General features: G+C 41.8%; 1 protein-coding gene across 3 annotated transcripts in view; it reads left to right on the top strand.

Annotated features, from left to right (window-relative positions):
- The first annotated feature begins 1 nt into the window (after nucleotide 1).
- The window catches only part of GSK3B (glycogen synthase kinase 3 beta), a 151,433-nt gene continuing 132,787 nt past the window's right edge, over nucleotides 2–18,647 (top strand). For 2 of the 3 annotated variants that reach the window (XM_010567463.1, XM_010567462.1), the window contains exon 1: nucleotides 2–963. In XM_010567463.1, coding sequence (XP_010565765.1) covers nucleotides 876–963 — 88 coding nt within the window. In that variant the 5' untranslated portion in view covers nucleotides 2–875. The remainder of the gene's footprint in view (nucleotides 964–18,647) is intronic. The other variant, XM_010567465.1, reaches the window with a different exon arrangement.

Genomic DNA, 18,647 nt, shown 5'->3' with positions numbered 1-18,647 from the left:
GCCGCCGCCGGCCGTCGCCCGCAGTGCAGCGTCCCCAGCCTGAGCCGCCGCCAGCTGCCCCTGCGGGCGCAATGAGGAGCCGCGCCGGAGCCGCCGCCTCAGCGCCGCACTGAGAAGCCTTAGCGAGGGAGCGAGCGAGGCCGCCCGGGCCGCCTCACCCCTACTCCGCCCGCCGCGGATCCCGCCGCCCCTGCCGGATCGCCTTGCGAGCGGCCGCATCACCTCCTGTCGGCGGCTCCGGGAGCCCCGAGATCCCTCCGCCGCGGAAAAAAAATAGTCCCGTTCCCTGCCGCCTCCCTCAGAGGCGAGGGGGAAGGCGAAGAGAGGGGAGGGGGAAGGAGGAGGAGGAAGAAAAAGAGGAAAAAAAAAGAAAAAAGGGGAGAGGGAGGGGGAACGAAAAAGAGAGAGGACCCCGGCGACGGGATCGGAGGAGCCGGGCCGTGAGCCTCCGCCCCATGTGACTGGCGCCCAGGGTGGGGGCAGCGAGGCCTAGCAAACCCCCCTCGCTCGGGGCCGGCAGCGGGAGCGGCGCCGGGGGGGCTGCGGACTGGGCGGAGGCGGCTCTCGGACCCACCGGCGCTGCCGGGAAGGATGGTTTTGTGAGGAACGGGCGGCGTGAGGAGGAGGAGGAGGAGGAGGAAGGAGCAGCCGCCGCCGCCGCCGGCGGGCGAAGAGCGCGACAGAGACCGAGAGGGGAGGGGGCTTCCCCGGGGGGGGGAAGGGGGGGTCCCGGCGTTTCATGTGGCGCGTCCCGCCCGTCTCCTCCAGCTGAGCGAGCGAGGGAGCGGCAGGCGGGCCCGCCGAGCCGCCGGGGCGAGGCGAAGGGGGAAGGCAGGAAAAGAGAGGTGATCGGGGCAGAGCAGGAGCGGGAGACCATGTCCGGGCGGCCCAGGACCACCTCCTTCGCGGAGAGCTGCAAGCCGGTGCAGCAGCCCTCGGCCTTCGGCAGCATGAAAGTTAGCCGTGAGTATCCTGCCGCCCCTGTCCGTCTGTCTGTCTGGTTCTGGCGGGGTCCGTGTCCCCCCCGCCCCCCCCAGCCCTTTGCCTTCCCTTCGGAGGTGAAGCGGCCGAGCGGGCGGCCCCGGCCCCGGCTGAGGCAGCTCCCTTTCCCCCCCCCCCCATTAACCTTGAATAGGCGCACGCCGCCGCTTCGTTTGGGGCCTGTTGGGCAAAAAAATGCCGGTTGGTTTGTCCTCTCCCTTAGCCTCTGATCGCTGCCAGCGTTGTAAGCGGCCTCTGGCTAATTAAAAAGCCTTTTTTTGTTTGTTTTGTTTGGGGTTTTTTTGTCCCGTCCCCCCCCCCCTTGTGAAGCGGATTGGGAGCTCCCGTAGCCTGTATTTCCTTTTTATTTCCTCCTCGAAAGGAGGAAACGAATTGCGGGCACGCAGGTACGGCCGTGACATTCACGTTCATTATGTGTTTTTAAGCACTCCTGGCTCTGAAGGAGAGAGCTTGGAAGATTTTTTTCCATGCACCCGTAGATCGGGTGTGAGCACCTTTTAGTCCAGCCCATTAAAAAAAAAAAAAAAGGAGGGGGAGGGGAGCTTACAAAAGGTGTCTCTCCAATATCCTCCAGGCTCTGGTAAAATGCTCAATAGAGGGGATAAGAAAATGATTATTTTGACATGTGAGCCTATGGAGTAGTTATTTCAAGCTCGGCATGCCTTTTCCAGTTTTCTGATCAGAGGAATATTTTTAAGAATGAGGCCTGTGCTTTATTCTGCAGAGGCATGTTGGAGATCGTGTTTAATACGTGCCCATCCTTCGTATTCTAGCTTGTGGGATTAGCTGGTTTATGTGAATTAAAAATATGTATTAAATCTGAACAAATGTACGGTGCGAATGGAAAAAGGCCCTGTTCTGAGTCGCTGAGATTGGCTATGTGTTTATAGTACGGCATTTCTTAACTCCTGATTTGCATATGTTCATATTAACAGCTAAATTGTTCTTCCAGATTCATATCAATAGCGTAGTTTTCAGCGATATTTTCCTTTTCTTACGGAAATGCGGGGTGGCATCTTTATGGGACCAGGAATGCTTGATATGCATTACCATTCAATTGATCTATTTGATACTTGCGTATAGCCACACCTGACATGGCTCTGTGTGTGCATGCATGCATATATCACGTTGTTTTATGCATTTCGTGCCAAAGCGCTATAAGATTGTGAGCTTTTTCACAGATCAGAAATTCTGACGTTTTTCTGCACTGAAATGTCTTCCACTGCGGTTGAAGCCTTGAAGAGAGCATTTGACTCGGGGTCTGTAGTCTACCTTGTATCTGCATGATCAACGTGCCTGCAGCACTTCAAAAAACACGGGTGCAGTTAACCCCTATTAGCAGTATAAGAGCGTATGTTTGATCAGGTCCAGCATTAGCATTTATTAAGGATTCTTGATCTGCATGGAGAAAAACTGTGGGTGACTCCATTTTAATTTATTGATTTACTTTATGTGCCTGTGGAATAGGAAGCAGGTCTTGTTGATCAGTATTTCTGCAGGTGGCTGTCTAAACCAAGCAGGACCTAGACCTGTCAACTACATTTGTCTTTTTCGAGCTCTACAGCTTGATTCTTGAAAGGTCATTGATGCTCCTTTCCCGTTTATTTGAGGTCACAGACTAGACAGATGCTTGCCTGTGAAGAGGGTGCTAACTGATGCAGACCAACAAGTTTGCAAATATGATTCAATCCCAAGTGTATAACACTGAGGGAGAGACAAAGGCCGTAGCATAAAGCACACGCACTTGTGATAACCCCCACAGTCGCTCTAGTCATGTGCTCCTGGTCCTTCTGCTGTCTGGAAAAAAATGTCAGAACAAAGCAAGAGAACCACATATAAGGACTCTGTGGGGAAATGCAGTTTATATTTTCAGTTAATCTATCCATGTAAGACAGCCCAGGAAGTTAACTTTTTTTTTGCTTTGTAAGAGAGAAAAATTCCTGGGTGTCAAAAAGGGTTATATTTTTCTGGTTCTCATGAGTTTTGTTAGCATATTATGGCATGATGTAGCAAGTTATCTATTACCAGTGTTGAGAGCTTGGGGGGAAAAAAATCACTTGTGTCTTGAACAGAGTTTGCTCTGCTCTTTCATTTTGCTATGTATTTGCAGTCTGGTACTTAGTTACATTTTGAGCCCTTTTGAGAGAAAGCTGGGACAAAAGAGTCCTTGTGAAGTAGGTGAAAACTGATGGATTGGTATCTTCTGAGTCTCTTGGACATCTTTAGTACCTCTGTCTTGGTGCGGGTCTTTTCCGAGTCATCAGGGAGCAAAACCTGACTTGTTTGATGTCAACCTTTTTGCTTTTATTTGTAAGCCTGGAGTAGTGGTGAAATTAAATTATGAAGTCACTCTTGCTGTGGTGTCTCTGCAGCTATTGCTGTTCCTGGCTGAGCACTGCAACTGTTATCTAGGAAGGGTGGATCCAAGCAATGAGGAAAGGATTGATAAAGTAGTAGAGGAGGGCTCGCTGATCCTTGTGTTACCTGGGAGGAGCAGTACTAGAACTGTACGGTGATTGCTCTTCTCCCCAAGCTATATGGGGGAGAAGGAGTGAGCAAGGATTTTTCATCTCTTCCCTGTGTAATTTATTAGGCTTAATTTATGAGACTTTGTTCTCAGAAGTAGGTAAGAAAGTCTGAGCCTTGAATGAAAGGATGGGAGATTACCAACAGCTACTCCTCTGGCTGTTGGGAAAGATGACTTCTCATGCGTGCTGCTCTCATTGCTCTGTAATAGATGTTACAAGGGTTTTAACATCTCTGCAAGAGTAGGAACCCTGTGGTCTTCTTATATCTCTTTCAAGCCATACCAGCATCAAGAGTACCTTCTGAAATCTGACTGTTTTTTCTTCCTCTATTTATATGTTGGTGGTTTTGAAATCACTCCACCATTTTTTCCACCCCACTGTATGGATTTCTGCATTGAAGTAATTCTCAAGTAGGTTATTCTTTGTGCAGCTCTGTATTGCTGGGTTTGTAGGCTTTCCCTGTGCAAAAAAAAAAGTGTGTGTTCTCCTTGTGTTGAGCCTGTCCCTCAACGGGAGGGAGCTGAGCTTCCAGTTCTCCACTTGCTGATACTATCAACCTGCTAGTTATAGTATAAGAGAAGACGTATGAGCTTGAAGCTTTCTTTTGTTCTTCACCTAGTTGTTCTTGCATTGCTTCCAAATGTACATTGTTTCCCAAATGGGACAAAAATAATCCTGAAATATAAAGGGTATTCATGTAACACATGACCAAAAATATCTGTATAAAAATAGAAGTCTTGAAGTTTGCAGTTTGAGAATTTTTGTCTAATGACTGTGGAATTGATTTTTTTTTTTTTTTTTTTTTTATTTCTTCCCTGAGCTTCTGGAAAATAAGTGTTTCAAGCAACACCAACTCGTTGTAGACAGCCCTACTTATTGTAACTGGAGCCAATTATCTTGTTGGTCTGCAGTAAATAATGTCGTGGCTAACGCTTGCCATGAAGAGTTTTTTGCTCCATGTGTGAGTGTCGTGGCTCTGTAATTGGTTATGCAGAATTTGTTAGCTTGGAGGGCGAGGAAGGCAATTTTATTTGCTTTAGCTAATTCTAATGTTGTACACATACTCTTGGTTGCAAAATCTAAAGGACAATCTTGTAATAATTCATTTTGGACTCTCTGGAAGAATGTTACAATGGTGCCAAACTTGGGTTTTGTTGAAGTTTTTATTTTCTTCTTAGAGTCACTGTTTTTTGTACTGTATAATCTCCTGAAAGCACAATAGCTTGGTAAACCTATCTTGCTGTGTACTGTTCACACATGGTACTACTGCTGGCATTTGAGCATGATGCATCTTTCATTGGCGTAATGGCTCTTTAAAAAGTGGTTCATGAAGGAGTAAAGTCTGGGAGTTTGTTGCTCTGTTAGTAGCCACTCCACAAGCCAGGACATAAAAGTGACTGCTTTTTGGGTAGCATGTGGTGTCTAGGTGACAGTTTAATTTAATACTGTGTGATGTCCAGGTAGGTGTGTAGGAAGGGCCTTGGAAAAGAGCACCCTGGTCAACTTCAGGGAGAAGGAATGAGTGGGGCTGTTGAAACTGGCAAAATGATGGAGATAAGGCCACCTTCTGTTTCTCAACCCAGTTAGGGTAGGGCCCTCTCTATTGCTTTGATAGCAGTTTCTGCCTAATTGGTTTCTGAAACTGGAAGCCGCCCATCCTGCTCTCCTTGCTGGAGAGAGGAAGATCACTCCCTTCCAGAAGCCTGCTGAGTGTTATGTGTCTGGCTGTCGCTGATCCTAGCCCTGTCCAGCTTTCTGACTGCTGCTGGGTGAACAGCTTTCCTCATGCCTAAACTTGAAAAAAAAATTGCACTAACGGGGTCAGCTAATGACCACATGCGCTACAGTGAAAAGTGCCTCATGCTATAGTGCCCCAAAGTCATGCCTTGCAGTCTGAAAAGGAATAAAACAGCTGTCTGCTGTACTTAATTCTAACACTGCCAAACTATTTTCTCTGTATTCATGTCATTAGGAATAGTTTAGCAGAAAAATAACTAGTGAAAAAGTGAGGCCTGCCAATGGAACCTGTCAAATGACAATTTGACTAATTATTCTGCTGTGTCCCCCACGTCTTACTTCTGTGGGTTGGTGGTTTAGTTGTTCTTTTTCTTGTAAGACCTATTGGGGTTTATCCTGAAGCTTTTCTTCTCATTGTGTTTCTGTTCTGCGTGTTTCTTCTTCTCTAAACAGCTTCCTGGAGGTGATCCCCTGCTGTATTATCACTCGATTCGCCTTTTGTATTTCTTAGCCATATTTTAACCAACTATTTAAAAAGCTGTGGAAACCCATATGGCTTATGGAGTATGTTCCTTGCCTGTACGCATCCCGGCTCTGGAAGTTGTTGTATCACTTCATCCGTTGACTTGATAGGGCCTTGTAGGTGTCACAAAGCAGTGGTGGTGTATGTATTCTGGTCTTTTTCTTGGGGGATAAGAAAAGAAGTAGTTCTTTGGCATATATTGCTGAAGACGACCCCACAGACTGAAGGGTTTCCCTCTACTGCCCCAAGAGCTCTTTAATGTTGATGAGTTATATCTTTAAGCGCTATTTTAGATAAAACATAAAGGATTTTTCCAATATTGGTGTCCAGTTGACTTATTGCAGGTCTTCGTAATGATACAAATCTGTGGGATATTGGCTATTGCTGTTCCCTCGCCCCATGCTCTTTCTTGAACTGGATGGGTGAGTGATGTGAAGAATATTCTGAAAGCTTATAGGATGTCTGTATCTGCAAAAAGCCTGCAGTTAAAGCTTTGTGCTGTGACCAGCTCTAGCATTTTCTGAATTTAATTAATGCTAAACCCCTTAGTTATTTGAACACATCAGCTAATGTGCAAGGTGGTTGGGGTCTTTTTGTTTTGAATGACTTGATGAGTCCCATTTTAAATTGGAAGGTCTGTTAGCTTTGAGTTTCCAGAAATTTCTGTAGACTTAAGACTTGAACATTTTTCTGGAGTTCTCTTCCTTTTGTTTTTGTTAATTTTTTTTTTTTAATTTCTACTCTGAGGACTTTCAGTCACCCATAGCTAGTGTGGGAAGTGCTAAAGTGGCTGTCTCCTGCAGAAGCTCTATGGCTGCTGGAGTTACTTGGCTGCTTTCTGAATTTAATGAGCATCAGCCCAGTGCAGCCTTGAAAGACGAACAAAACTTTTAAATTCAAGCAGCTATGAAAAGGAGCTGATTGAAAGTTCAAATGCCTTGCAAAACAGCTCTCTTCATTTTTCTTTGACCCAAGTCCATATAGAATCCAAAATTTTGTCTTGTCAGCACTTCCTTCAGTAAGCTGCACAAATAGGTGTTCTTTTATTTATGTATGTTGAAAATATATGCTAATTACAGCTTTTACAATGTGGCAAGAAAAGATACTCCCTCAGACATAAAGGCTCAAACCCATAGAGTACTGTACAGGTCAAACTCCCTCTCTTTAGGTGCAAAACCAGGAACTCCCTTGGCACTTCTCATCTGATGGAGATTGTTGCTGAAATGCTGCATACTGCCATTGGGGAAGACCTAAGTTTGGAGGCATGATGGTCTGTGCCACTTTATACTTTTTAATTTATTTAAAGTGTAGTTGTATATTGAGTGCATTGCAACAATCTGGTCTTAAGATGAGAAGGGCGTGAGACATGGTAGCAAGATACACCTTTGTGAGAAATAGCTACAACATCATAGCCATGCTCAAACAAGATGTTCATGGTCAGCGCTGCTGTGTCTTGTTAAACAGAAGCCTGAAATAAAGCTCTACCCAAAGCTTTTGCAAACTAGATTTGGATAACCACTATAGGTAGAAGTGCTTTCATCAAATCTTCAGAATCCCTCCCGCTCCCATTGGTAGCGGCTTACCATGCTGTAGAGAGGGCGTCAGGTATCTAGGTGTAGTCCGTGAGACGGTGCATGTTTGACTCAATCCTATGTTCTCACAGTGCTGCTGCGTGATGTTCTGTCTGTGCAGTAGGAGAGGTGAGGTGATTTCAACAGAAATCCATGTTGGAGACCTTACTGAAAGCATTTCTATATCACCCTCTGAGGGCTGTCAAAAATGTGGATGCCCAGAAGTCATACTGATGTGCCTCTAAAAGAAGTGGACAGTAATTTTTCTTGTATGATCAGTGCTATCAAAGAATCTTTTCATTAGGTGCTCTTGCCACAGATGACTTGTCTGTTGTTCAGAAAAGGAAATAAAAGCAAAGCAGTTCATTCTGTACTTTTATCTCTTGCAGACGGGAAGTAGATCTAAGCATTTAAGGTAATTTGTTTTCTTGCCTAGTCTGTCTTATAATGGAAGAAAGCGAAGTGGTAAGATAGCTTGTCGATGTCAAGCACTGAGGGCTTTTTTTTTTTTTTTTTTTTTTTAAACAAAAGCCATAGAGCAACAGCTCCTTCTGAAGGGATAGCACCAGTCCTTGCCAAAGACTATTGCCACTTCTCCATAGCAGTGGACCCAGTATTTTCTGGCTTAGCCTCATCAGCTGAGGGGCTGTTAAATTAGTATCAGTACCACTGTTTCCTGCACATGGAGTTGACTAGTGAGTTGACATTAACTGGGCAAAAATGAGTTGCCAAGTATCTTCCACGTGATTAATTTCTTGGTGATTTGCAAGGTTTCTGCGTTAGTAATGCGGAGTCAATTTAGCTGAATGAATAGCGCTGTGGGGTTGCAGAGGGCCTTGGTGCCTGCCATAGGAAATTCACTTTAGCTTGCTTGTAAGTAAGAACTTACAGCTAAGAAAAGTACGGTTTCATAATTTTGTAATAGGTCTGAATAAGGCTGAGCGCCTCTTGTTTTGTGGGTTATAATGACCAATGTAGTCATGTTGAAAGTAGTGAATGACTGTTATGCTGGTATTACGATAAGGTTGAGTTGAATTATTAGAGATAGCTGCTAGTATTTTTCCTTTGTTTAGGTAGTATCTGTTGATTTTATTTTTGAGTCTGGAAAGTATCTCTTAAACATAATGTATCACAGGAATGTGTAGTGGTATAGTTACGTTGCTCGACATGTCTCTTCAGGCAGTTGGGTGGATTTGAAGAAACCTGTTAGTAGTCCAAGTGCCTGACAGTAGATGATCATAAAGAGAGATGTGCTGATCAGAAGAGAAAGGGAAGATGTTCCTGATTGATACCACTGGATAAGTAATGCTGTAGAGGGTATATGGAATTTAGGGATACTGTGCTGCTGTGCATGCATGAAGGTAAGTGTTTGAGTGTAGCGGCAAAAGTTGCCACAGGCTTTTGGATCAGAGCACTTAGAAGGAGAGAAGTTGGGTGTTGGCTCTGAAGTTATAACCAGAAGGGAAGCAGCAGCTGAATTTTTCCAACCAAGGCAGACTTCTTACAGCCACAACTGTAGCACATAGTCTGTTTTGACTTTTTTAGTAGGAATATAATTCTTGTCGGCTACAAGCCCTGTAGTTCAAAGTAGTATCTTTTGCCAGGAATGCAGGCAATTGTTTAATTTTCAGACAGGCCAAGAATATGTCTTGCAGAAAGATAAACTAAAATGTGACTGTTTCTGCAAAGAAGAATTTCTTGATTCACACCCTGCTGCAAACAGTTACATAGAACCTATATTATTACTTGTATCCCATCTCTCATGTGCTTCATTTAAGTATCTATAAAAAAAAAAAGTGACACAATGAATTGAACCTGTATGAGTGGGTTTCCTTGAGGGAGGAAGGGGACACAAATTTGTCAGCCTAAATAAACAGAATATTTGGTTGTTGGCCAAGTAAACATGAATCATTTGGCACAGATATGTATCCCCATGAATGAAGCCATAAATCAATTTCCCCATATTTGTGGGAGGTTGAGTATCAGCATCAGAAAGAACGTTTTATGCCTTGCTGAGAGAAGAAAAACTTTCTTGCAATACTTTTTGCAGGTGAGTTTTTCTTTATATATACAATTGCTCAATTGTAACCTAAAGAAATGGAAAATAATGTTGTCCTTGGGAAGATAGTATCTGTTGTCTATTTCACTTCTAATCTTGCAATCTTACTTGTGATTGTAGGTACTGGCTTGGGAGCCATGGGTATGTATAGTGTAATGCAGTGTAGTAGTTGCAAGTTAACGTTTTTTTCTGCGTACCTTGAGAATAGAGAAACCTAACTAATCAAATTTCAGTTTTAGAGACTTTGAAATGGGTTTACAAAAATCGTTAATTTTGGATTACATGTTTTAGTAACCACAACGGACTACAGAGTTGATTTGAGTCTTGGGGAAATGCTTTGAAGGCCCATGGAAAACTAGGTGGTTTTTTTCTGTTTGTCTGGTTTTGTTTTCTAGTGCATCAACCAGTGAATGTACTAGAGACAAAAGCATGAGGTTTGTGCAGAGTGGGAGAACTTTACTATTCCAGAAATGTTGGACCCAAACTTCAGATGATACTTGTCCGTGGGAGGGCAGAGAGCGGTTTGACTGCCACTCCTAGAAGGGAAGGTACTGGCATTTTTAGATTGAGCTCGACTTTGAGCTTGCTCTTCCTTGATCAGTGCAGTAGGCATGAGTTAGTTTGGGGTTGCGTATAGATTTTTTTTTTTTTAATATGCAAGTGACATGGGCATGGCAGTTGAGTATATTTGTTGGACTCTTCACATGTCTGGATATGAAGTTCGCCAGCAAATTCTCTGAATGACATTCAATCGGAATGTGTTTTAGAAATGTAGTAGGCTTCGTAGGGTAGTGAATAGTACCAAATCTGCAAGTCTCTTCTATTTCATGACAGGCTCAACTTCAATGGACCGAAGCTTCTCTTTGTCTGGAGTTACTGGCTTTCGGTGTCCATGGAAGCTGACAAGGGCATTGCTGGGATTTGTGACAGCAAAAGAATGGCGGCTGTTTTCCCAGGTGGCACATTTGAAATGCCTGTGGGATTTTGCAGACAGGTATAGATATTCATGAGGCAACAAACAACATTTTCTGTGTAGTGTCAACACTTTGGCTTTATGCAATAGCCTGTGAAGGCTTTGCTTTAGAGCTTCTGCTTTAAAGCCTTTACAGACTGCTTTAAAATGTTCTGCCAAATCTGGGTTGACTAATTACATTTCTGCAGACCAAACTTGGGAGTAATGTTTTAATACTTGAACAATAATTGTTTTGTCAGAAATAGCGAACCTGTTTCTCATTTGACTTCACATGATACGTTCTGTGACTTGGTAATGTCCTATCCCACTAGCATTAACATTTAATTTTGATGCTGCTCGGGGAGCTCTGAAAGAAGCTACATTGCGACCTAATGTGCTGTCTTCTATCACTCTAAATGCCTTTTTCCCTTTGAGTGTTGTGACTATGGGAGACTTTTCTCCTGGTTGCAGATTTTGCACTTAGGTTGTCAGCAAGCCAATTGTTAAAAGAACATACTGGTAAGGTAGGAAATGGGATTTCTGACTTTTAAATTGTCGAGATTTTTGTGTGTATGTGGCTATAAAATTGAGTATTTTTAAAACTCACAGGAGGTTAGTTTTCAGGTAAGGACATGGTTGCTATATGACTTCAAAATAAGACTTTATTTTCATTCAGTGAGTTTGAAAGTTTTTGGTATAGGGGGAGGCTTGGGACACACTTAAAAGTTTTGCAAGTATTTGCAGCACTATTTAGTGAACCTGTAACAATACCCATGGATTTTTCAGGATATTATTGCAAAAGCAAAAAACCCAAACACCGAAACCCCCAAACCAATTGTAACCTTACACCTGTAAGTACACCTGTAGTAGGTGTGCGTCTGTCTATTTTTAAGGAAACTGTGGTCTATCTGTCACTTTTTTTGACTAGCTGATTCAAGCATTGCATTGAACCATTCTTACTGTAGTACAAAAGTTCATATTTACTTTCCAAGCTGCTCATGGTATTCTTGTTTTGAGTATCTGGGAAGACTGGTAGCATGTAGGTTTTAACTTGCTCATTTTGGCTGTTCACGCTTACCGTGCAGCCTAGTGTCTTCTGTACTGTGGTGCTTTCACCTTTCCCAGCATTCTTGTGTACTGCTGTGCTTCCAGTGAAGTCCCCAAGTCGTGGTGCACCGGGCTTTGCTGGTGTATGGATTCATCTGCGGAGGTGCGCAGCCCTCACCTAGTACTTTGCACGTATGCCTTGAGTCTGGGTGAATGGAGTAAGCAATTCTGGCAGGGGGAGAAAAAAAGGCTAGTAGGACTGACATCTCTGTCTGCTGTGCTAGTATGCCAAATGTTTTTCTGGGGAATATGAGGAAGAAGTGTATGAAAAATGTATCGGTAGTCCATTAAATTGTGAAACGGATGCAGGGTGTTTATGCAGTAAGGAGAACAAAGTGTCGATGCCGAGGACTAGACTTTCTAGATGACTGCTGTACATAGGCTATTACATTTTTGCTTTGAGACTATAGATACAATTTGTTATGACTCTAATATATTTGAAAGACCTGTTATTTCTAAGTATAGTAGAGAACAAAGGCAAGTATTTCTAAAAATTCAGATAATGCCCCAGATTTTGTCAGGAAAAATAGTTAATAAAGGGGTGGGGAATTTGTCTGCAGATGAAGAGGAATAATGAGCTTTCATCTGACACTGAAGAGAGCAGATGTTACTGAACTCCTGGAGATTTGTTTGTTGAAATCCCTTGAATTGCTCTGGGCATCTCGTGTGCTGTTTTACTTTGATTTCTCATTCTGTCTGTATTGATATGAAACCCACTCATACTTAAAAAACATGCAGCGAATCAGGTAGTGATTATTTGACCACTGTTTCTTACCACTTTCTTCAACCCTACTGTATGGAATTATTCTGTGTGTGGAATCAGCTCTACCATATTTAGTAGCAGTTTTTGTGCTTGCATGGAAAGTAAGTCATTAAACCTTAAATATACAACTACCTTATAGTACCCTTCCCCCATTTTTAAATGAAAGTACAAAGACCTAATGCAATAATACTAGCATTCTACCAGATCTGTAAATTACATATGAAATGTTCTGCTTTGTAAAATGTATCTCTTTGGATGTCCTGAGATAGACTATATAATGTATAACTCTTTAAATGGTGTGAAAAATGGAGCTGAACTGTAGTAACATATTGGAAGTTGGTCGGTCCGACTAGAGAGTTGGCACTGCTACTGAAAGTTCAAGAGTGTGTTTTCTTCTGTAGCATGCAGGAAGGTAGACTGGTGCAGTTATGAATCACTTTTGCTTCATCTTGGCATAGTATTAAGAAAAAAAATATTCCTTTGTGCTACTAGAAGAGAAATAGCTGAAATCCTCTAGAAGATATTTGAAACTGCCCTTTTAAAGAATACAGTACTCTTCAGATTCTTACGAAGTGACCCACCCCGTGGCTGTTCTTTGAAGAAAAGGATATGTAGACCACATAACTGAAACCTCTTAAAAGGAGATCTGCCATGGAACATGCTGGTAAATGGAGTCAATTGTGTAGCATGAAAGTGCTTGTTTAAAAACACATCATCCACTTAAAACTTCAAATGTGTACTTTTATGGAATACTGTTAATTTTTGCCTACAGTAATTCAGTCACAGCATCATTTTCATTTTTTTGGCTTTGCGCAGCTGAGAGCTCTTTGTTTCCGTAAACTGATGTTGGACATGGGCAACAAGATGCAGTGCTGGAGAACGATGTAATTTATTGTTGGGTAAAGCTACTGAATGTGCTTAAAATATATGGCATACGTGTATATATAATTCAAGGCATATATGTGTATGCATACCTCCTGTTAACTGCTGTGGTGTTATTCTTTGGGTGCTTACTTATGGCTGCTCTCAAAGACAGGAAAGTGGATTAGGCAATGCCTTGATCTGACCCAGTGTGTCTGTCCTTACAAATGAAATGTCTTTATATTATTTGTGCTCACTTTCACACTGTTAACTATTTTATATATCCTGGCAGAAACTCAGGCTTTTGTTTGTCTAAGAAGGGTCTGCAGCCATTATAAAATAAATGTTCCTTTGAAGTTAGTCAGGACCCATAGTCAAAACTAGAAGGATGGGTCAAGGGGGTTCTGCAGAGTTTTCTTAAGTGTAGTAGTAAGTTTTTTGCAGCTGATCTGAGTAAAATTTCTAGACTTGCCGATTGCATTCTCTTCAGAGGCACTCCAAGGACTAAAGAGCATGTCTTCAAAATGATCTTGACAGAGCAGTGGTACCTAAGTAGGATGAAATTTAACAGAGGTAGATGTACTCTGTTAGTCTTCAGTAAGACTTGGCTGTGCGGATAACAGGGTGGGATATAACCGGGAGGGCAGGAGATCTGCAGAGAAGAATCTCGAGTTAGGTGTTTGCACAGTGGCCATGAATCAATTGATGTTGCAGAACTAGCAAATTTTTTACTGGATGTATTAACAGGAATGTCATGTAAAATACATGAAGTTAGCCTTCTTGCTTCTTGGCATGCTAATAAGCCTATGTTAAAATGCAGCAGCTAGTTTTGGTATTGTACTGGGGGAAGAATGTTGCACGCAAAGGGGAACGGTCAGAGATCTAGAAGATGTGCTCTAAGGGAAAGCTGAAAGCACTTTGGATGATTTCTTTTAGAGGAGACTGAAGGGAGATTTCTTTTGATAATGTTCTCTAAACACATTAAAGGCACTTGGAAAGAAAAGACTAAGCTGTTGTCTTCTCCCCTGGAGATGAAACAATTTGTGGGCTTAAACTGCAGCAAACATGCTTTAAGTTAGTTGAGTCAACTTCTAAGAAAAACGGGAGTGCTAGAATAGTTTAGGAAGGCTGTCAGATTTCCAGTAGTGGCAGTTTCAAAAATGAAGAAGTTTGCCAGGTAGTTTATATATAGAAGTTTGGAGAGGTTTTAATTAAGACAGCCTGTGGTCCCTTACGGTATTATTTTCTGTCATTCCAGTTATTTCTGCATGGTCCTGGGATGAATTTCAGTTATAGTGCACTGATCCTGTTCCTTTTCCCCTTGGGATGAAGTAGCCTTGTGCTGCTGGCAGTTACTGGATGTGAAGATGAGGATCTGTGAAACTGGCCACAGCTTCAACACTTAAAGGCTAGATAGATTATCTTAGAGGGGTTAGCTTCAGTCTGGGAATTTAGCGTATGCAATGGCTTGTCCTAGCCTTGGCATGTAGCTCAAAGTTTGAAAGAATCATAGGATAGTTTGGGTTGGAAGGGACCTTTAATGGTCATCTAGTCCAACCCCCCTGCAGTGAGCAGGGACATCTTCAATTCAATCAGGTTGCTCAGAGCCTGGTCCAACCTGACCTTGAATGTTTCCAGGGATGGGACATCTACCACCTCTCTGAGCAACCTGTGCCAGTGTTTCACCACCCTCTTGGTAAAAAAGTATTCCTCTTATCTAGTCTGGAAGAACTTAGCGTTTGAGTTTAGGTAAATGTACTGTATTTGGAAAAGCTTAGTATGGTTGGGGAGTCTGTATTTTTAGTTAGAGGTTTAAATCAGCTCTGAATTTTGTTTTTTTGACGTAAGTGCTGTTCAGATGAAAGCTTGCTCTAGTTTGGTAGTCCTGTACTGCAGTTCAGAACTGCAGACATTCTGTGGGGGATCTCTAGAGCTTACTTCATGTGGGTCCTGAGAAGAACAATGCTTTCCTTCAATTTTTGATCCTGTGGTTCTTACTCAACACAAAAAAATGTAGAGCAAGTGAAGAACTGCTCAGAGCTTCAAGCATAGAGCAGGACCATATTGCAGAGGCTGTGTAAGTACCAAGCTTATGATAGAGGGTGTCTGCCCAAAAGAACTTACGGTATAAGTAAATTATTTTGATGTAAAATGCTAGTGCATGAAGAATATTCATCCCTTAATACATAACTGTCTATTCACAGTAGTCACTTTAGTTTTTATTTAATAAATGGGCAAGTGTCTGAAGATTGTGTGTAGAAACCAGATGTTGCATAGAATATGAGCCAAAGAAGAAAATAAATTATTGGTCTTGTACATCTATGGAGTATAGATAGATACATTCTTTACATTTTATTAGTGCTCTGGTGCAAAGGTCAAAGATTTGATGTGGACCTTGAAAATCAAAGAATTGCCTTTTGTTACTTTATTGCCTAATTTTTTTAGGGATTTTAATTGACTTACGCCTAGCTTTTTGATATACAAATAAGAGGGATGTGTGAAACTGTAAAGTCTAGAGCTCTCACGTGAGAAACTATAAAGATACTTTAGAGCAAAAATGATTATCTGTACTGGTACGTGGTTTCCCATTTGGTGTGGAAACTTTGACTACAACTCAGCAAATACTTCTTTTTCTGTGCTTCTCAAAGCTACAGTCTTACTTAGTGTACAGGTGAGGTTACTGTGGAAGGCTGGAATCCTGAACTACTGTTAATATAACTTCTTTTAAAATTATAATTTGGTTTTGTAAAATTCTGTTGATGGCTTGCTTCCATCTTCCAAGTAATTTTGAATATGTGAAACAGATGTCAAATTAAATTTTTTTCCTTCTAATCTGCTCAAATGAGAGAGAAGAAATGATAACGCTGAACCTTATGCCAGAATCCTACTAAGGTACAGTAACAGTCCAGAATGCCTTTTATTTTCTCCCTTTTAAATCTTTGGCCGGTGAAAGGATTAGACGATTAGTGGTAAGAGGCTCTTGCTGGAGACTGTTGTACTTCATTTCTAGGCAGCGCTTTGCTTAAGGCTGTGCTTAATGCTTGCTCTGACTTTGACATGCACAAAATAGTCCATCTTTTAGATGGCTTAGACGGTTGGGACATACAGTTCTTTTTTTGTCTGCAGCTGTCATCATCTGAATGATGGAAGAGTTTACAACTTAGGTGTTGTTGAAAACTTGTTCCTCTTCCCTGTTGATAGCTGTGAGAGACTGGGGAGCTTTTGTTGACATTCTTCAGCTTCAGTGCTGTGACAGTGACAAGAAGTCAAGAGAATAACCTGGCATCAGAAATGGCTGCTAGGAAAGAAGCAAGGTAGAGCCTAACCAAGTGCTCTTTTTGGCTTATTGAAATCATTCAGATTAATGGAGTTTTCTGAAAATGGATAAAGCTTTAAAATAAATAACAAACAAAAAATACTCTTTCTTCAGTGAGCTTGTTTTTAAGAGTTCAGGATGCATTAGATGAGTATGAGACAGTTGGTACGTTAACTGAAGTTGTAAGTTAATGCAGTTGTTATTGAAGTAACTTTCTCATGGAGAAGAAAAATTGGAGAGGAGTACTCGCTCCTTCTCTTCCATATTTGTCAAAATATTAGTAACTTCTCTTCACATATAAAGACTCTTCTGATTTAAATTGTCACATCTCACTTTCTTGCTCCTTTTCCTTTGTTGTGGTCAGTATTTGTGCTTGAAACTGCATGGAGCCAGAGCTCTTGAATGGAGTTATCTCTGGGAAATGTTGTGGGTTTTGTTTGTAGTGCCAGAGTTTAGCTGATGTTACATTTGCAGGATTTTTTTTGTGGGTTTCAGTTTTATGCAAATATGTTTTACAAATATAAAAATCCTTTTTGAGGGAAAAGAGCAAGTGGAATGGCAAACTTTAAAATGGGTCTGGTTTAAAGAACGCAGTGGTGCATCTTTGGATTAAAAAAGAAAGCCATGATAATTTGAAGTTTCAGATCCTATTAATGTCTTAAATATGTTTTTTTAAATGTTTCACAACTTTTTTGATAATAGCTTTTGGAGCTCTTCAGAGGTGGTGGTAGAAGCATATGCAAATGGACTAAGTTTCCAGTTTTGGACTAAAATTGATGTGGAGATCAGTGGATCCAGCTGGGAATTTTTTAATTAAGCATCTTAATTAAGTCATGCGGTGTACCCGAAAGCACTGCTTGGTTATAGGGTAGAAGAACCAATGCCTTGACTGTGAGTGAAGCAGAAATACTTCGCTGTACCACCCTTCAAACTCCTGCCAGTGGGAAGAGAAGATGAAGTCAAAGTTGCTCAAGAAAATCTGAGTAACAGCAGTAAAACTTGCACCAAAATAAGAAGAGTGTATCTTGCCTTTTCTATTCTTAAACACTTTAACGCAGGACAGATTCTTACTTTGACTAATACGAGAGTACAGTCATGTACAGGAATACTTCAGTGGCCATGAATATAGGTGTCTTAGAGACAGCATGCTATAACGTGGAGAGCTCATATGTTGAAAGCCTATCATTTGGAAACGTGCAAGCACAAGGTTTTGCACAAGGATGTCAGTATGACGGGGACGTACAAACGATAAAGGTGTAAATGTGGTAAGAGATTCTGTGTAGTGTACTCCAGTGGAGACAGGTAAATGAGCGGAGTCATAGTTGCTGCTGCTGAGGCTGCATGTGGAGTACTGCGTGCCTGCTGCTTGGGCTCCACAAAAGGGGAATTGAGTCTGAAGCATGAGCCAGCATTATCAGGGGAAAGGCAAACTGGGAAGTGAAACTGATGATATTTGTCTTAACTTTAGCAGAATAGTCAGAGAGGATGTTGATTGTATTTTTTTTCTTGGTAAATACTTTGAGGGCAGAGTGAGCAAACATTAGTTTAATTATTGCTTTTACTTCCCTTAAGTACAATGCCTGTGTAAAAACAAGGGCACTGAAGTTATAAAATGATGTATTTTCTGTCATTAAAATCTCTACTTTCTGTTCTCCCCACCCCCAAAAAAAGAGATTTTTAGAATATCTTTCCTCAAGAAAAGGTAAGCGCCTTAAAGACTTACCTTAATTGAGCACACGCTGAGGGCTATACAATATAGTTTCCTTCAGTAGGAAGAAGTTGGACTTGGGGACCTAAGAGATCCTTTTCGTTTTTCTGCTTATTATAAGATATATACAAGAAATTAAAGCTGAGAAGCTTTCATGATTTTAAACCACTACCAACAAAACCCTGAAAAAAACTTCAGCCATGCTGAGGGGAACATTCTGGCATACATGGAGGCATCCTTTGTTGTGGCTTGAAGAGAAAGCCTTGGTTGCTCTTGTTAAAGAACAGTTGTGTGCCTTCCTCCAGACCACTAAAGTGGCTGGAATAAAGCTAAAATGAATAAATAGAAACATCCTAATTTAGTTGTTCACGAATGTGTATGGAATGTTTCTTTGTGGCTAGTAGTAACTAGAACAGCCATGTAGCTTTATCAGATGTTGAGTTGTCTTGACTTGCATTGGGTTTAGGAACTTTCTATACCAGCAGACTTGTTTTCCAGTTTCTCTCCTGCTTAAGGTTTG

Source organism: Haliaeetus leucocephalus, unplaced genomic scaffold (genome assembly GCF_000737465.1).
Source record: "Haliaeetus leucocephalus isolate CR32 unplaced genomic scaffold, Haliaeetus_leucocephalus-4.0 Scaffold228, whole genome shotgun sequence".
Lineage (NCBI taxonomy): Eukaryota > Metazoa > Chordata > Aves > Accipitriformes > Accipitridae > Haliaeetus > Haliaeetus leucocephalus.
The sequence above is the reverse complement of the archived record's forward strand: the minus strand, read 5'-3'. Positions and strand labels throughout refer to the sequence as shown.